The 14,873-nt window shown below is 47.1% G+C and overlaps 1 protein-coding gene across 1 annotated transcript in view; it reads left to right on the top strand.

Annotated features, from left to right (window-relative positions):
- UBE3B (ubiquitin protein ligase E3B) overlaps window positions 1-14,873 on the top strand; it is a 125,376-nt gene that overhangs the window by 13,989 nt on the left and 96,514 nt on the right. The window contains exons 5-6 of the mRNA XM_029620092.1: window positions 7,248-7,307; window positions 11,079-11,183. Of these exons, the coding sequence (XP_029475952.1) occupies window positions 7,248-7,307; window positions 11,079-11,183 (165 nt within the window). The remainder of the gene's footprint in view (window positions 1-7,247; window positions 7,308-11,078; window positions 11,184-14,873) is intronic.

A 14,873-nucleotide genomic window follows, 5' to 3' on the forward strand; every position in this document is an offset into this window, starting at 1 on the left:
TCTTCCAAAAATGAATAGAAATAAGGGAGTAGTGAAGGAGAAGAATTTAGGAGAAGATTATAGGATATGCTCCCTTTAGGCTGATCTGTGGTATTTCAGGAACAAAAATTACCAGGAAAGAACCAATTTTCCTTTACAGTGGCTGCCTGTAGTGTATAGGATTCAATTTAAACTGTTTCGTTAGACATTCAAGTCATTGTAGGATATGGGAGTGGCTTATCTTTTCTTGGCACTATTCAAAATAGCAGTTAAGAGCATCACAGAGAGCATATTGATAGAGACCACGCTGAAAGAAATAATTCACGTGGCAACAAGAAGAAGGGCTTCCTCTTTACCCAGGCAAGCCAGTCCACACTGTGGGTTGTGCACTCCAACCAGCAGGTGGAGATGGAGAACAAAGACTCGCTGATGTCACCCTCATATAGCTCTGCTCGGGCACCAGCCAGCCAGTTTTTCTCCGTCTCCAGCAGATGCTGGACATGCATCCATGCTTGTGGATCTTGGCCTGCCAAGATTAAGCTGGCTGGTTTGACCTCCTGTGGTGAAAGCAATAGCTCCCTCCCTAGTAGAGTGTCTGAGAACCAATCTCAGGAGACAAGCAAAAATAAAAAAGGACAGGAGTGAGGTGAAAGCTGTGGCTCTAGCCCTTCTCCAGGCAGCAGAAGAGATCCGGTAGGGTAAGAAGGCCTTGGCCTCAGCCCTGCTGCATAGTCCTCTGTCTGGTCCTGCTTTCTTCCCTCTACTCTCCCTGCCCAGTCTTATTTTGCTGGTTTTGTCTGTGTAAAGTTTATTGAAAAACAAAAAAAGCACATGTTGAGCAGTGCTGGGAGCAGGTGCTGGCGCAATCTTTTGCAGGCCGGGCAACAGTCAGTTGCGATGGCAGCCACGCAATTTAGGAGGGCTGCGGGACTAATTTTAGAACTGGCAAAGTTTCAGTGGCAAAGCCACATGCTGCAGGCACCATTTTCATTGGCAGGAACTGCTGAGGCAAGCGATGGGTCGCGTTTGCTCAGCTTTTAGAGGAAAAGAGTTTGGCATGGCATCAGGGGGAGCAGTGCGGGAAGAAGCTTTGCATCTTCTCAGCATGCCATGTTAGGGTTCTTAGTCTCAGGAGCTCCCTCAGTGTGTGTCAAAAGTGTGTGGAGGCCCAGGGGGATGCCTCTACAAGGGAGTTTGTTCCTGAAGGAATCTCAGAGGCCCCTGCTTTACAGGCAGAGGTTGTGGTGGCAACTTCTACCAGAGCGGCTGAGGAGTTTTCCCTGCTCCCTCTCCTGCCAATCCCCTTGGGAGTGGGCTCCGAGAGGGTTTTGCCTATCCCAGGGATGGATCTTTCTGCCGTTTTGTGGGAAGAATTTTTCAAGGGTTCCCATGCCTTCTGTCAGGGGCAAGGAGCTCCCCGGGAAGAGGCTAGAGATCACCCATTTCAGAGTCTCCCTCCTTGGGAACTAGAAAATGTTCCAGGGATTCCTTGTCTCCTTCCAGGAGGAATGAGGCAGACGGACAGAGAAGAAGACAATGACGGGGATCCTTCATGAGACTCAGATGGGGAGCCGGAATCCTGGGAGGGGGATCCCGATGATCCATTATTGGAAGAGCGGGAGATTCCCCCAGATGCTGAGCCTCATAGAACTATGCTGCAGCTTTTTCACAGGGACAATATGTCTGGTTTAATTTTACAGACCTTCAAAGCCACTGAGTGTGAGGAGATCTTGCCGGCAGTGGCCAAAGATCTGAAGCAAAACCCTGTAAGGATCAGCTTGCGCAAGGCTTCCTGTTTTTTTTTTTCCTCTGCACGAGGGCCGTCCAGGAGCTGATAGATTTGGAATGGAGTTCACCTGAAGCTAATTTTAAAGGAGGTCGCTCCTGAGCGTGATTGTATCGTTTGGACTCTAAAGCGAGGGAGCAACTCTGGTTTCCTAAGATGGATGCATTATTCTGTGCTGTGACAAAGCGGACCACCATTCAGGTGGAAGGTGATGCGGGGAGAGGGAAGGGAATGGATTTACCTGTTTTATAATGTTATGTTAGTTATGATATTGTAGTAGGGTGTATCAGAAATCAAGCACCCTGCTATGTATTTGCTGTTAAAGACTGATTTAATAAAAAGATTTGACATGAAGATGCTAAAGATTGGAAGATTGAGGCTGTTTTGAGGCAGGCCTTTGAAGCGATGGCCATGAATCTCCAAATCTCCTCTTGCTGTTGTATGGTGGCCAGGGTCGGGTTACATTTAGCCCAGGAAGCTCTGGGAGAGAATGGCCCATACCTTGAGCCGGGAGCTGCCTTCCTGGTGGATGTTGGCTATGATGTGGCACGCACAGCGGCTCAAGGGGTGGCTTTGGTGATTGCAGCCTGAAGGCTCCTGTGGCTACAGAACTGATCTGTTAATACTATTTCAGAATCAAACCTTTCAAAGTTACTTTTTAAATGACTCTTGTTGTTTGGGGAGAAGTTAGAGAAGGTAGTGGATCGATGGGGAGAGTCAAGATTTCCTTGGTTACTGGAGGATAAGAAGTCGACTCCCTGATTTTCTCAAGCCAATAGCGATTTCGGAGCGTTTTCGCTCCTTCAGAGGTTCGAATAGTCAGAAGTCTTGGATATTTGGGAGATCTCACTCCTTTTGGCCAAGGAAGCCAAACAAAGATGGTGCCTCCAGCTCCGGAACCCTATGTTTTTTCCCAATTAAGTTTTGGGGGTCCATGCTCCAGTGCAGGAGATAGGCGGTCGCCTATCTCAATTTTTTCAGAGGTGGACCCACATCACTTCCAACCAGTGGATTTTGGAAGTGGTGCTTTTATGGTTTCCCCCTGCATCTCTGTAGAAAAGAGGTCTGTAGTCCAGTGCACGCTGCAACGGTTGCTCACCCTAAAGGCAGTGGTTCCAGTTCCAAAGGATCAGGAGGGCACAGGGCGCTATTCTATTTACTTCGTGGTTCCCAAGAAAGAGGATTCATTTTGACCAATTCTGGATCTCAAGGGGGTCAATCGGGCCCTCTTGGTTACCCGTTTTCGGATGGAAATGTTAAGATCAGTGATCATGGTGGTAAAGAAGGGAGAATGTCTCACTTCTCTGGACCTATCGGAAGCTTACCTTCATATTCCAATTTGCAAGCAGTATCAACGATATCTGCACTTTGCAATGTTAAGTCAGTACTATCAGCTCCAAGCGTTGCCCTTTGGTTTGGCCACGACACCCAGGACTTTTTCCAAGGTGATAGTAGTCATAGCCACAGCCCTCAGAAAGGAGGGCATTATGATTCATCCGTACTTGGGCGATTGGCTAATCAGAGCCAAGTTGTTGGAAGAGTGCCAAATGGTTGCCAGCACTTGGGGTGGATAGTGAACTTAGCAAAGAGCAACCTGCAGCCATCTCAGGTCCTGGAGTATCTGGGTGTCTGATTCAACAAGGTGCAAGGCAAGGGTCTTGCATTCAGAAGATCTGAGGTCAGATGTTGGGGTCATACCTTTATAGTGTGCACTTATACATCCTCTGCAGAGTTCTCTCCTTTCTTGATGGAATCCCCATCAGGAGTACAATGTGACACTGGCCTTGCTGCCAGAGGTGAGGCAGACGTTTCTCTGGTAGTTGAGAAGGGAGCATCTAGAAAAAGGTATGGATTTGGAGATTCCCGACTGGTTGGTGGTCACCACGGATGTGAGTCTCCAGGGCTGGGGAGCACACTGTCAGGAGTTGATGGCGAAGATAGTGCGACATCCAAGCCTGGTGCTTCTGGTGGTCCTGGATTCGCCGCGCAGGCAATTCCCTCTTCTTGGGGGGGGTTGTTACAAAAGGGACCGATTTTTCATGACAATCCAAGTCAGTTTTGTCTTACGGTTTGGCCCTTGAGTGGTCTAGGTTCATAAAGTGAGATTACCGTATTTCCACGACAATAACCCGCCCACGTATATAACCCGCCCACACACATAACCCGCAGGTTTTCCAGATTTATGAAAAAAAGTTTTAATATACCCCGCCTCCTCATATAACCCGCGGGCAGACAGGGCGCTTGTCCGAGGGGCATCGCATCCCTCGGTCATTCATTCGTTCATTTAACCGATTTCTGGTTCCATGCGAACCCCTCTGTCACAATCAGACCGTGAACACGGAGCAGTGAGAGCAGGCTGGCGGGAAGAGCCGCTTAAACCCCGGGGACCTTTGCGCGGTTTGCAGGACTTGCAAGCTTAAAGCCTGGGGAGGGGAAGGCCGTAAAGCGCCGCTCAGGTCTGGGCCAGAACCCGCGCTTCCCTCCAGCCTTACCCCCATTGCTCCTTCCGTGCTAAGCGGCTTTTCCCGGCAGGGCGGACGCTGCCCGCTCTCGGAGCGCACGGCCGGGCTCTCAGTCACCGACCGGAAGCTACAGCTCCGCCATGGTTGTGAGGGCGAGACAGGCGTGAAGCGCCGCTCAGGTCTGGGCCAGAACCCGCGCTTCCCTCCAGCCTTACCCCCATTGCTCCTTCCGTGCTAAGCGGCTTTTCCCGGCAGGGCGGACGCTGCCCGCTCTCGGAGCGCACGGCCGGGCTCTCAGTCACCGACCGGAAGCTACAGCTCCGCCATGGTTGTGAGGGCGAGACAGGCGTGAAGCGCCGGGGCGGGGGGAGAGAGATGTTAACCGCTGCTGTAAAATTTTTTCTGGATAACCCGCCCACGTTTATACCCCGCGGGGGGCATGCGGGGTAGGTAAAAACGCACATTACCCGCGGGTTATATGCGTGGAAATACGGTACTCAGGAGCAGTGGTGGAAACACTTTTGAAACCATGCAAGTTTTCCACCTTGGCATATATTTGAGTGTTTGAGAATTGGTGTCAGAATCATGTTTCTTTGCCCGCTATGGTCCCTGTTCCCTTAATCTTGGAATTTATACAAGAAGGTCTGAGTAAGGGATTAGCCTTGAACATGCTGAAGGTGCAGGTGGCTACTATAGCGTATCGGGGCAGCGTACAGGGGAGACTGCTGTTTCGACACCCAGACATGGCTACGTTCTTGAGGGGAGTAAAACACCGTAGACCCCCCCTTGCATTTCTTGGTACCCTTGTGGGATTTCAGTCTGGTTCTTTCCTTTCTGGTAAGTCCGACCTTTCGTCCTCTCTGAGGTATTTCCTTGAGGTTGTTGACTCTGAAGACTGTGTTTCTAGTTGCTATTTGTTCTGCGAGGCGGATTTTGGAATTGCAAGCCTCGTCGTGCAGAGATCCTATTTTGATTATCACTCTGGTTAAGGTGCAGATTCAGATGGTACCTGCCTTTCTTCCAAAGGTGGTTTTGGATTTGCACTTAAACCAGTCAGTGGTGTTTCCATCCTTGGATAAGGATATGGATGGTCAGGAATACAGGAAATTGCGGCCATTGGACTTGCGGTGGCACTTATTGCGTTATCTGGAAGTTACGAATGAGTTTCGTAAATTGGGTAGGCTTTTTGTTCTTCACCGGGGAGGTGAAGAAGGGGGAGGCAGCTTCTCGGGGCACAGTGGGTCATTGGATTAAAGAAGTAGTGTCAGCAGCCTATGTGGATTCCAGGACACCTCTTCCAAGACAAGTCAGAGCGCATTCGATGGTTTCCTATGCAGAATTGCATTTGCTTTCTCCAGGAGAGATTTGTAAAGCAGTGACGTGGTCTTCTTTACATACGTTTGCCAGGTATTACCGACTGGATGTGGCGGCACGGGAGGGTTCTGCCTTTGCTAGGACAGTGCTGCCAGGGCCTTTCCCAAAAGGTCTCCTGCTCTTTGGGGGAGTAGCTTTGGAGCATCCCACTGGTGTGGACTGGCTTGCCTGGATGAGGAGGAAGATAAAATTACTTCTTACCTGATAATTTCCTTTCCTCAAAGTAAGGCAAGGTAGTCCACCTTCCTGCCCGGGGCTGCCGCCAACTTTCTTCTGTGTTGCTAGATCCTTGCCCAGAAAGGAATAAGGTTCTAGGATCTTTCATGCGTCTGGGTTCCCACAAATTGGGTAAGTGAATTCCGTTCTTCTAAGATATTCTGATTGTCCTAAGGGACTTTTTAAGCAGAGCTGAATCCAGTGTTTCCATTGTTATTAAAAAGAAAAGAATCCAGAAGGTTAAGTTTAATAGTGTTTGTAGGATGTGATATTATTATTAATGTTTAGTGGTAGGTATCCACAGTTTGCTTTTGGAGAATTACTGACTGGCTGGTACCTGAGCAGAGCTATACGAGGGTGACGTCAACGAGTCGTCGTTTTCTGTCTCCACCTGCTGGTTAGAGTGCACAACCCACTGGTGTGGACTGGCTTGACTTTCTTTGAGTAAAGAAAATTATCAGGTAAGAACTAATTTCACCTTTTTAATGTATAGTACCTATTTTATGTAAAGAGCTCCCTAACTGTACTAGTGAAAGCTGCTTCTTTTTTTTTTTTTTTTTTTAATTGCATGCAGCTTTTAATTTGCTTTGTAGTGGTCCTGATGGTAATAGCAGTGGTAGCAGTGTCCCTAGTGTGACCTTGTCATTGGGTGCCCAGGAGAGGTGGCTGTGCACAGGTTAAGAAAACCGGTGCTCGTAAATTGAGTGTCCGTTTTCGTAACCTGACCACCGTCAGAACTTTTTTATGTTTTCCTGATGCTGCTTTCTGTGGTTCCTCCTGCTTAGTATCGCGATGATATTAAGTTGGAGGAACCACAGAAAAGCAGAATTTTCTTCTTTTCTGTGGAGGCTTGGGGGTACCTCAAGACTTGATGCCAGCTCTGAGGCTGGTGTTAATTTTTGGGAGTAAAACCGTGCACCTTGGGTGCACAGTAATCTTTTGCATAGGGAATAATAGCTAATAGCCTCATCTACATGGCATTTACATGTGACGAGTGATATCAGCTACACGCTGGTTTGGATGCGCTGATCTCATTATTGCATGGGGAGTTATTGTATCGCGTCCAGCCAAGCTGTGCACTAGGCTGAGCACGCTGTATTGCATCGGCCTGCTAGTTTGGGCATTTCTGTGTGGTGCTTTCATCCAATGCACTGTTACAACATTTAAAGCAATGATTATCCAAAGAAGCTTATTACATAATGAAGAAAGCCAGGTAATTGAGCTTATTACATAAGCCAGGAATTTGAGAAATGGATTTTTTTAAGGAAAATACTATGGCTTAAAACAGTTTAGTGCTTTTCTCGTAATTATTTGGGAAATTAGTAAAATGAGCCCTTAATTAATGTGTGTCTTTAGGATGTACTGGATTTGGAAGAAGCCCATATACATTACTTCGTATATCAACACAATACTGATTTTTCTCTCGACAGAGGTTTGAAAGCTTATGTCGCTGCATCCTTACCAGTATGGATTATGATAATGAGCCCAAGGTCAGTAGGTGTATGCTTAAGATAAAAGTTGTGTCAGTCACTAAATAATCCTTTAACGTCACTGTCACTCAAGAGTGACCAAGGAAATAAGGAGATGCTGACTAGTCTGGCCATCTTCCCCCCCTCCCCCCCCCCCCCCGAAGGATTACCTGCACAGGTATAACTAAAGGCTTTTTATCTGTTCAAGTGTGGCTAATTAAATTCATAGGAATGGTTCAAACTGCTACAGTCTGGGAGTCTGAAAATATTCCCTAGAAATAAGTAAAGGTGGGCTTGCTGCTGACTGCAGGAGCTAAATGCTGCTGTGTGGCCATTCTCATGACTCTTCTCTCTTGTAATGCCACATAAACATAAGATTTCCTAGCGTGTAGCCAGATGGACTCAGGATCAATGGGTTGTAGGCTCCCCTGCTAGCAAATGGTGTTGGGATTCTGCCTGCAGGCCTAGCCGCAGGCAATCCCTTACTTCACATGGCCCGGAGGCCGCTGCTATGCCGGTGCCTCCGCGATCCTAGTGCCACTGCCCGGACTGCTGCTCCTGCTTCTTCGCGGCTCCTTGCCGCCGCCGGGATTTCCTCATCGCGGCAAGAAGCCGCCACTGCCTGTTACCTCCGGCGGGGGTGCCACCGCTGCTGCCTGCTTCTTCTTCCCATGTGGCAGGACGCAGCCGCAGGCTCCTGCTTCCTGGACTCCTCTTAGGCACGGGCGCCACCTCTTCATTTCTTTTAAAGGGCCAGCGGCCGGAAAGGCCCCACGGCCCTGACCTATGATGTCATCATTGTGATGCCTGGATCAGCCCTATAAAAGGGCCCTCCCTCAGTTCCTCAGGGCCTTCGGATCTGGTCTTCACAGCGTCTGTGCACTTCTTCCAGTCCAGGTCCTCCGTGGTCTTCCTGTGTCTTGATGGATCTTCGTTCCATGTTCTTCATATTCCTGGTCTCCTTCATCTTGATGTTCCTCGTCTGAGCTCCTTAGTCGCTTGTTCCTTGTTCCAGATGTCCTGATGTTCCAGATGTCCCTGATGTCCGATGTTCCTGTCCTGATGCAGTCAGTCTCATCTTCAGTTCCTCGTCTGTTCACCTTTCCTGGCGTGCCACCGTCGTGGTCTGTGACCAGCCCATGGGGGCTGTGTAGGGCACCTCATAGTACAAGGCCTTCTCGTCTGCAGTGCAAGTCTCCAGACGGCTCCTGTTTTTAATGCCAAGCTTCTGAATCTTGAGTCTTGAATCCTGAGTCTTGAATCTTGTCCCGGTCTTCGGATTTCCTTGTGCCTGCTTCCGTCCATGCCTAAGACTCAGCCAGAACCTGCTCCGCTTCATCGTGGTCCGTGACCAGCCACCAGCAACTGTGTAGGGCACGCCCTGGTGCAGGCCTCGCCTGAATCTTCGTCATGTCCTGGTTTCAAGTTTCACTGCTTCGCCTGGAGTCTGCTTCGCCTTCTGCGTGGTCCGCGACCAGCCATGGACAGCTGTGTAGGGTGCACTGTGTTGCAGCACTCACCCAATTCTTTCTCTTGAATCCTTGCCTGAGACCTCCTTGTATCCTGAAACCTTGTCTGAGTCCTCTGAGTATCCCGAGTCTACATCTGAGTCTTTGTCCGAGTCTTATTGTTTCTGCCCTCAGCCTCCATCTGGTCTCACGCATTTGTCGTTCCCAAGCGGAAGGGCTATCGAGTGGCTGGAGGGCTACTCTTGAGACCAGCATTGTGTTGCTGGGTCTCATTGGTGCTTGTAGGTCCAGTGGAGGGCTGAGCCTGTATTGTTCCTGTTCCAGACTATCCTTGCCTTGTCTTCAGTACAGCCTTGCTCCTGCTCTGCCAGTGCATGTACTTGCTCACCTCTTGCAGTGTGTCTTGAGCTCCTCCCTGAGCCGCGACGTGATCCAAGGGCTCACAATCCACCCTCGAGAAATGACCACGCCTCCGCGCTCGTAACAGATGGAGATGGAATCAGGTTTCAAATTTGACATCACCTTAGATTCACCCCTGCAGTGACCTCAGCCCTTCAGTGTATCTCTCTGTCTCCTAGCAGATGTGGATGTGCTTTCCCTATCGGGATTGCTGTACTCTTTCGAAGAAGACATTTTTACTTTTAAATTGTAGAAAGACTAAGCCCTGTTCTCCTGCGGTGATACCTAAAGGTCCCTCCCCCAGTTGAGAATTCCTGAGGTGATTTCTGAGATCCCTCAGAGGTGTGCCTTGGCCCGGTAGCCGATTCCCGGCGTGGACTTTGCTGCTAAAGCAGCTGAAAGGCAGCAGGTGCAGGAAATCGAGCATAGCAGTGATGGCCAAAGCCCTCTCCCCCTGCAGCCGGAGACCATCTCTGTATTCAGCCGGTAAGCGCTGACCCCAGGTAAGTAAAAAAAAAAAAAAACGAAGAAAATTTACTGATCCAGAGATGATTGGAGGGACTTCCATTAGGTTTCCTCTGGTCTCAGTGCTCGGCGCACTGTACCGACATCGTTCCTGCTCCCTTGGGGTACTGGGGTAGGTGCCGCTGAATTTCCCTCTCCCACAGATGGCCCAGTCCTGGGGTACTAAGATCCGGGGTACTTCTAGTTAAAACTTTGGCTTACCCATCATCTGAATGGGAGGAGCCAGGCTTAGCAAAGTCCGAGGAAGCCAACTCTTCTTGGGCTTCCTCACAGTGCTGACACAGGTTGGAATTTAGGTCAGGCTGAGAAGCCGTAATACGACAAGTGGCACAGAGAGCAAGGTGCTTAGGTTTCTTGGTTGCCAGCACCATTGACGGCGGTAACTGTGCGTTCCATTCGGCTTGTGCTTAAAAATTATATGCGCACAAATTTAGAGCGCCTAGATGGGGCGTGGTGAGGCACATGCTCGGTCCGTGCGCTCAGATTTTCCTGTATGCGCTTACGAGTTGTGCGCTTAAGTATGAGCTGACGTTACGCGCACAGCACGTGTGCTTTCAGAATTGTGCACGTAAGTACACACTGACGTTATGCTCACAGCCGACGCGCTGCGCATATAGACATCCTACAACACACACAGCAAATTGTACAAGAGGGCTGTACAACACACTCAGCAAATCGCACAAGATGGTGCTGATGAAACCAACCACGCAGCTTTCCTAATATGGGGCCTAGCCCACCGAGGGCTGCTCAACCCACTCGGAGGTCCAATTCTTCCTACCTCAATGGGAGCGGGAACGATGTCGGTACGGTGCGCCGAGCACTGAGACCAGAGGAAATCTACTGGAAATCCTTCCAATCGTCTCTGGATTGGTAAATCTTCTTCAGCGCTTACCAGCTGTGTACAGAGACGATCTCCGGCTGCAGGGGGAGAGAGCTTTGTCCATCACCGCTGTGCTCGGCTTTCTGCACCCGCTGCCTTTCATCTGCTTTAGCAGCAAAGTCCACGCCAGGAGCCGGCTACCGGACCAAGGCACACCTCTGAGGGATCTCAGAAATCGCCTCAGGAATTCTCAACTGGGGGAGGGATCTTTAGGTATCACCGCAAGAGAATGGGGCTTAGTCTTTCTCCAATTTAAAAGTAAAGATTTCTTCTTCCAATGGGTACAGCAATCCCGATAGGGAACGCACATCCACATCTGCTAGGAGACAGAGAGAAACTGAAGGGCTGAGGTCACTGCAGAGGTGTATCTAAGGTGATGTCAGCTTTGAAGTCTGACTCTGTCTCCATCTGTTGGCAGGGGAGCATATAATCCTGAGTCCATCAGGAAACAAAATTATCAGGTAAGCAATTTCTCCAGTCTTTCTGTTTTGAGTAACCTTCTGGAATTTCTGTCTTTAGGTGTGGTATGTATCATTAGCACTGTCTAAGGATCTCACATTTCTGTGGATTAAGCAGATCAAGGACATTCTGTGGGTTTGCTGTGAATTTCTCAAACAGTTAAAGGTAACCATTTTTTTTTCTCCCTTGGTTCCCCTTTATCTTGCGGCCTTCTGACTTGTTACTAGACTAGACAGTACACTGATGGGTGCCTAAAAGCAAATAATCCTAAGAATGAAGCAGTAACTTGAAAATGTAGATGTCTTACAGTTCTTTTACTGGGGACTAAGTATATACACATAAAGTCTCTTCATGCCGTTGTTCTGCTAGCAGTCTTAAAATATTAGTTTCTTAGCGTCCAAACAGATGAATCCAGAATCAGTGGGTTATGCACCTTTACCTGCAGATGGAGATGAAGCAAACTGATGTCACAGTATATATACTCCTGCAGTGAGATCAGCCTGCCAGTATTTCCCTCTCCAGCAGATGGTGGACATGCATTGCCCTACTGGGGATTGCTTTAGCTTCTAGAAGGAGAACTGAAAAGGAAAATTAATTGCCCTGCTCTCCTCCAGTGATACCAAAGGGTCCCTCCCCCAGTTGAGAATTCCTGAGGTGATTTCTGAGGTCCCTCAGATGTATGCTTTGGTCTGGTAGCTGGTTTTTCAGTCGACATGGACTTAGCAGATTGTACATCTTTTAAAGGCAGCAGAGGAGGCTGAGTGCAGCGGTAACAGCATATGCCCTCTCTCTGCGCAGTCGGAGACCATCTCTATACTCAGTAGGGAAGGGCTGAGCTCATGTAAGTGTTTTTAAAAAACAAAAAGAAGAAACAGTCAGAGACAGAGTGGAGGGGTTAATTTAGGACTTTCTCTGGTCTCTGTGCTCGGCATGCCGTCTGGACATGCGTTCCTGCTCCCGTGGGGGTTAGGGGAACTGGGCAACATGGCGGGTTGAGCGGCCCCATTCGTCTAAGCCCCTCTGTTAGCCTTCTTTTTTGTGCACTGCGTGGTAGGCCGCCATGGCGTTTTTATGTGCTTTTTTTTTCTGCACGGTGGGCTGCCCTCTACAGGATCGTCAGTGTGCGCAAGTGTATCCTGCTGTGTGTCCGATTTGTGTGCACAGTCTGTGCACGCGCTTTTTTGCATATCAGTTGTGTGCCAAGGTTTTGAGCGGTAATAGTGAGCTTAGCTTTTTCGGTGCACAAACTTGGATGCTTAAATTTTGTGCACATAAAATTTGTGTGCATAAACTTTGTTTTTTTTTTATTTTTGTCTTTTTATCTATTTATAATTTTACCAATACATACAAAGTATTAATGTACTTAAGAAACACGTATAAGCCAGTGTGAAACAACACTAAGCAACAAGAAAAATAAAAAGAAGAAAATTAAAGATATCAATGGCTTATTACTAAATCATAATTCAGCATAGCCAGGAGGGACAATTATATGAGGAGAACTAGATAATAAAACAAGGAAAGAGCATAGTCCTGAAAATACAGAGCTACCTAATATTCAAAGATATTGGAACTTTATGGAATTTAGAAAACTAAGTAGAAAATGAATCAAGAAAAGAATGAATTAGCTTCTCCCGGGCCAAAAAAGATATAGCAATCACTATCTTTTTTAACAATGCATTTACAAGGGTATCTTAATAGGAAAGTAGCTCCTAAGGAAATAGTTTCCTGTCTCATTGTTAGAAAGCCCTTTCGCCTTTCTTGGGTAATTTTAGAAATATCAGGAAACATTTGCACATTAGAGCCATGAAAAGGAGAATTTAAATGGCGGAAATAGCATGACCTTAATTTGTTAATGTCCTGTTCAACTATAAGTAATACAAGTAAAGTAGGGCGATCAATTATCTCGATACCCGAAGATTCCAAGAAAGTGGTTAAATTTTGCATATCTAAAGGAAGTCCTCCAGGATCCATTGATGTACGTCTCTCAACAGAAGCAACAGGTAGAAAGTATACCTTTATTAATCAGGCGAATCTCGGACTAATATAAGAAGTACCTCCCGAAAGTATCTCTTAAGGGTAATTAACCCTGGGAAAATGAATCAGTCTAAGATTCGGACAACGATTCCAATTTTCCAGCATTTCAAGCCTCCTAGATAAAGCTGCTCTGTCTTTAACTGTAGCCACGTTAAAAGTTTGGAGTTTTTGAATATCAGTTTCCACTTTGGCTACAGAAGACTTCACAATATGGAGAGAATCCTCCTGAGCTTTAATTTTAGAATTCAGGGAGGCAGTAAGTTGATCCATTTTACTATTGCAAGATTTTACTGCAACTGAATTTTAAAAAGGCTCCAGGGGCGATCCGGATAACTATAGACCAGTGAGCCTGACTTCAGTGCTGGGAAAAATAGTGGAAACTATTCTAAAGATCAAAATCGTAGAGCATATAGAAAGACATGGTTTATTGGAACACAGTCAACATGGATTTACCCAAGGGAAGTCTTGCCTAACAAATCTGCTTCACTTTTTTGAAGGAGTTAATAAATGTGGATAAAGGTGAACCGGTAGATGTAGTGTATTTTGATTTTCAGAAGGCATTTGACAAAGTCCTTCATGAGAGGCTTCTAAGAAAACTAAAAAGTCATGGGATAGGAGGCGATGTCCTTTTGTGGATTACAAACTGGTTAAAAGACAGGAAACAGAGAGTAGGATCAAATGGTCACAGTGGAGTGCCTCAGGGATCTGTACTTGGAACGGTGCTTTTCAATATATATATCAATGATCTGGAAAGGAATATGACGAGTGATGTTATCAAATTTGCGGATGATACAAAATTATTCAGAGTAGTTAAATCACAAGCGGATTGTGATACATTCCAGGAGGACCTTGCAAGACTGGAAGATTGGGCATCCAAATGGCAGATGAAATTTAATGTCGCTAGTGCAAGGTGTTGCTGTAGTTACATGATGTTAGGTTCCATATTAGGAGCTACCTCCCAGGAAAAAAATCTAGGCATCATAGTGGATAATACTTTAAAATCGTCAGCTCAGTGTGCTGCAGCAGTCAAAAAAGCAAACAGAATGTTAGCAATTATTAAGAAGGGAATGGTTAATAAAACGGAAAATGTCATAATGCCTCTATATCGCTCCATGGTGAGACTGCACCTGGAATACTGTGTACAATTCTGGTCGCCACATCTCAAAAAGGATATAGTTGCGATGGAGAAGGTACAGAAAAGGACAACCAAAATGATAAAGGGGATGGAACAGCTCCCCTATGAGGAAAGGCTTAAGAGGTTAGGGCTGTTCAGCTTGGAGAAGAGACGGCTGAGGGGGGATATGATAGAGGTGTTTAAAATCATGAGAGGTCTTGAACGAGTAGATGTGAATCGGTTATTTACACTTTCGAATAATAGAAGGACTAGGAGGCATTCCATGAAGTTAGCAAGTAGCACATTTAAGACTAATCGGAGAAAATTCTTTTCTCTGTACGTACCCGGATCAGTCCAGACTGTGGGTTGAGCCTCCTTTCCAGCAGGTGGAGACAGACAAATAGTCTGATCCGTGGTACTACAGGAACGAAAATTAACAGGTAAGAACTAATTTTCCTATTCACTCAACGCACAATAAAGCTCTGAAATTTGTTGCCAGAGGATGTGGTTAGTGCAGTTAGTGTAGCTGGTTTCAAAAAAGGTTTGGATAAGTTCTTGGAGGAGAAGTCCATTAACGGCTATTAATTAAGTTGACTTAGAAAATATAGGAGGTGAAAAATTCTCACCCGATGTAGAGGGGACACAGTCAGATGAGGATAAAATAGGAAATCCAAAGGAGTCAAAGAAACCTCCACCGACAAATCTTT

Source organism: Rhinatrema bivittatum, chromosome 11 (genome assembly GCF_901001135.1).
Source record: "Rhinatrema bivittatum chromosome 11, aRhiBiv1.1, whole genome shotgun sequence".
NCBI lineage: Eukaryota > Metazoa > Chordata > Amphibia > Gymnophiona > Rhinatrematidae > Rhinatrema > Rhinatrema bivittatum.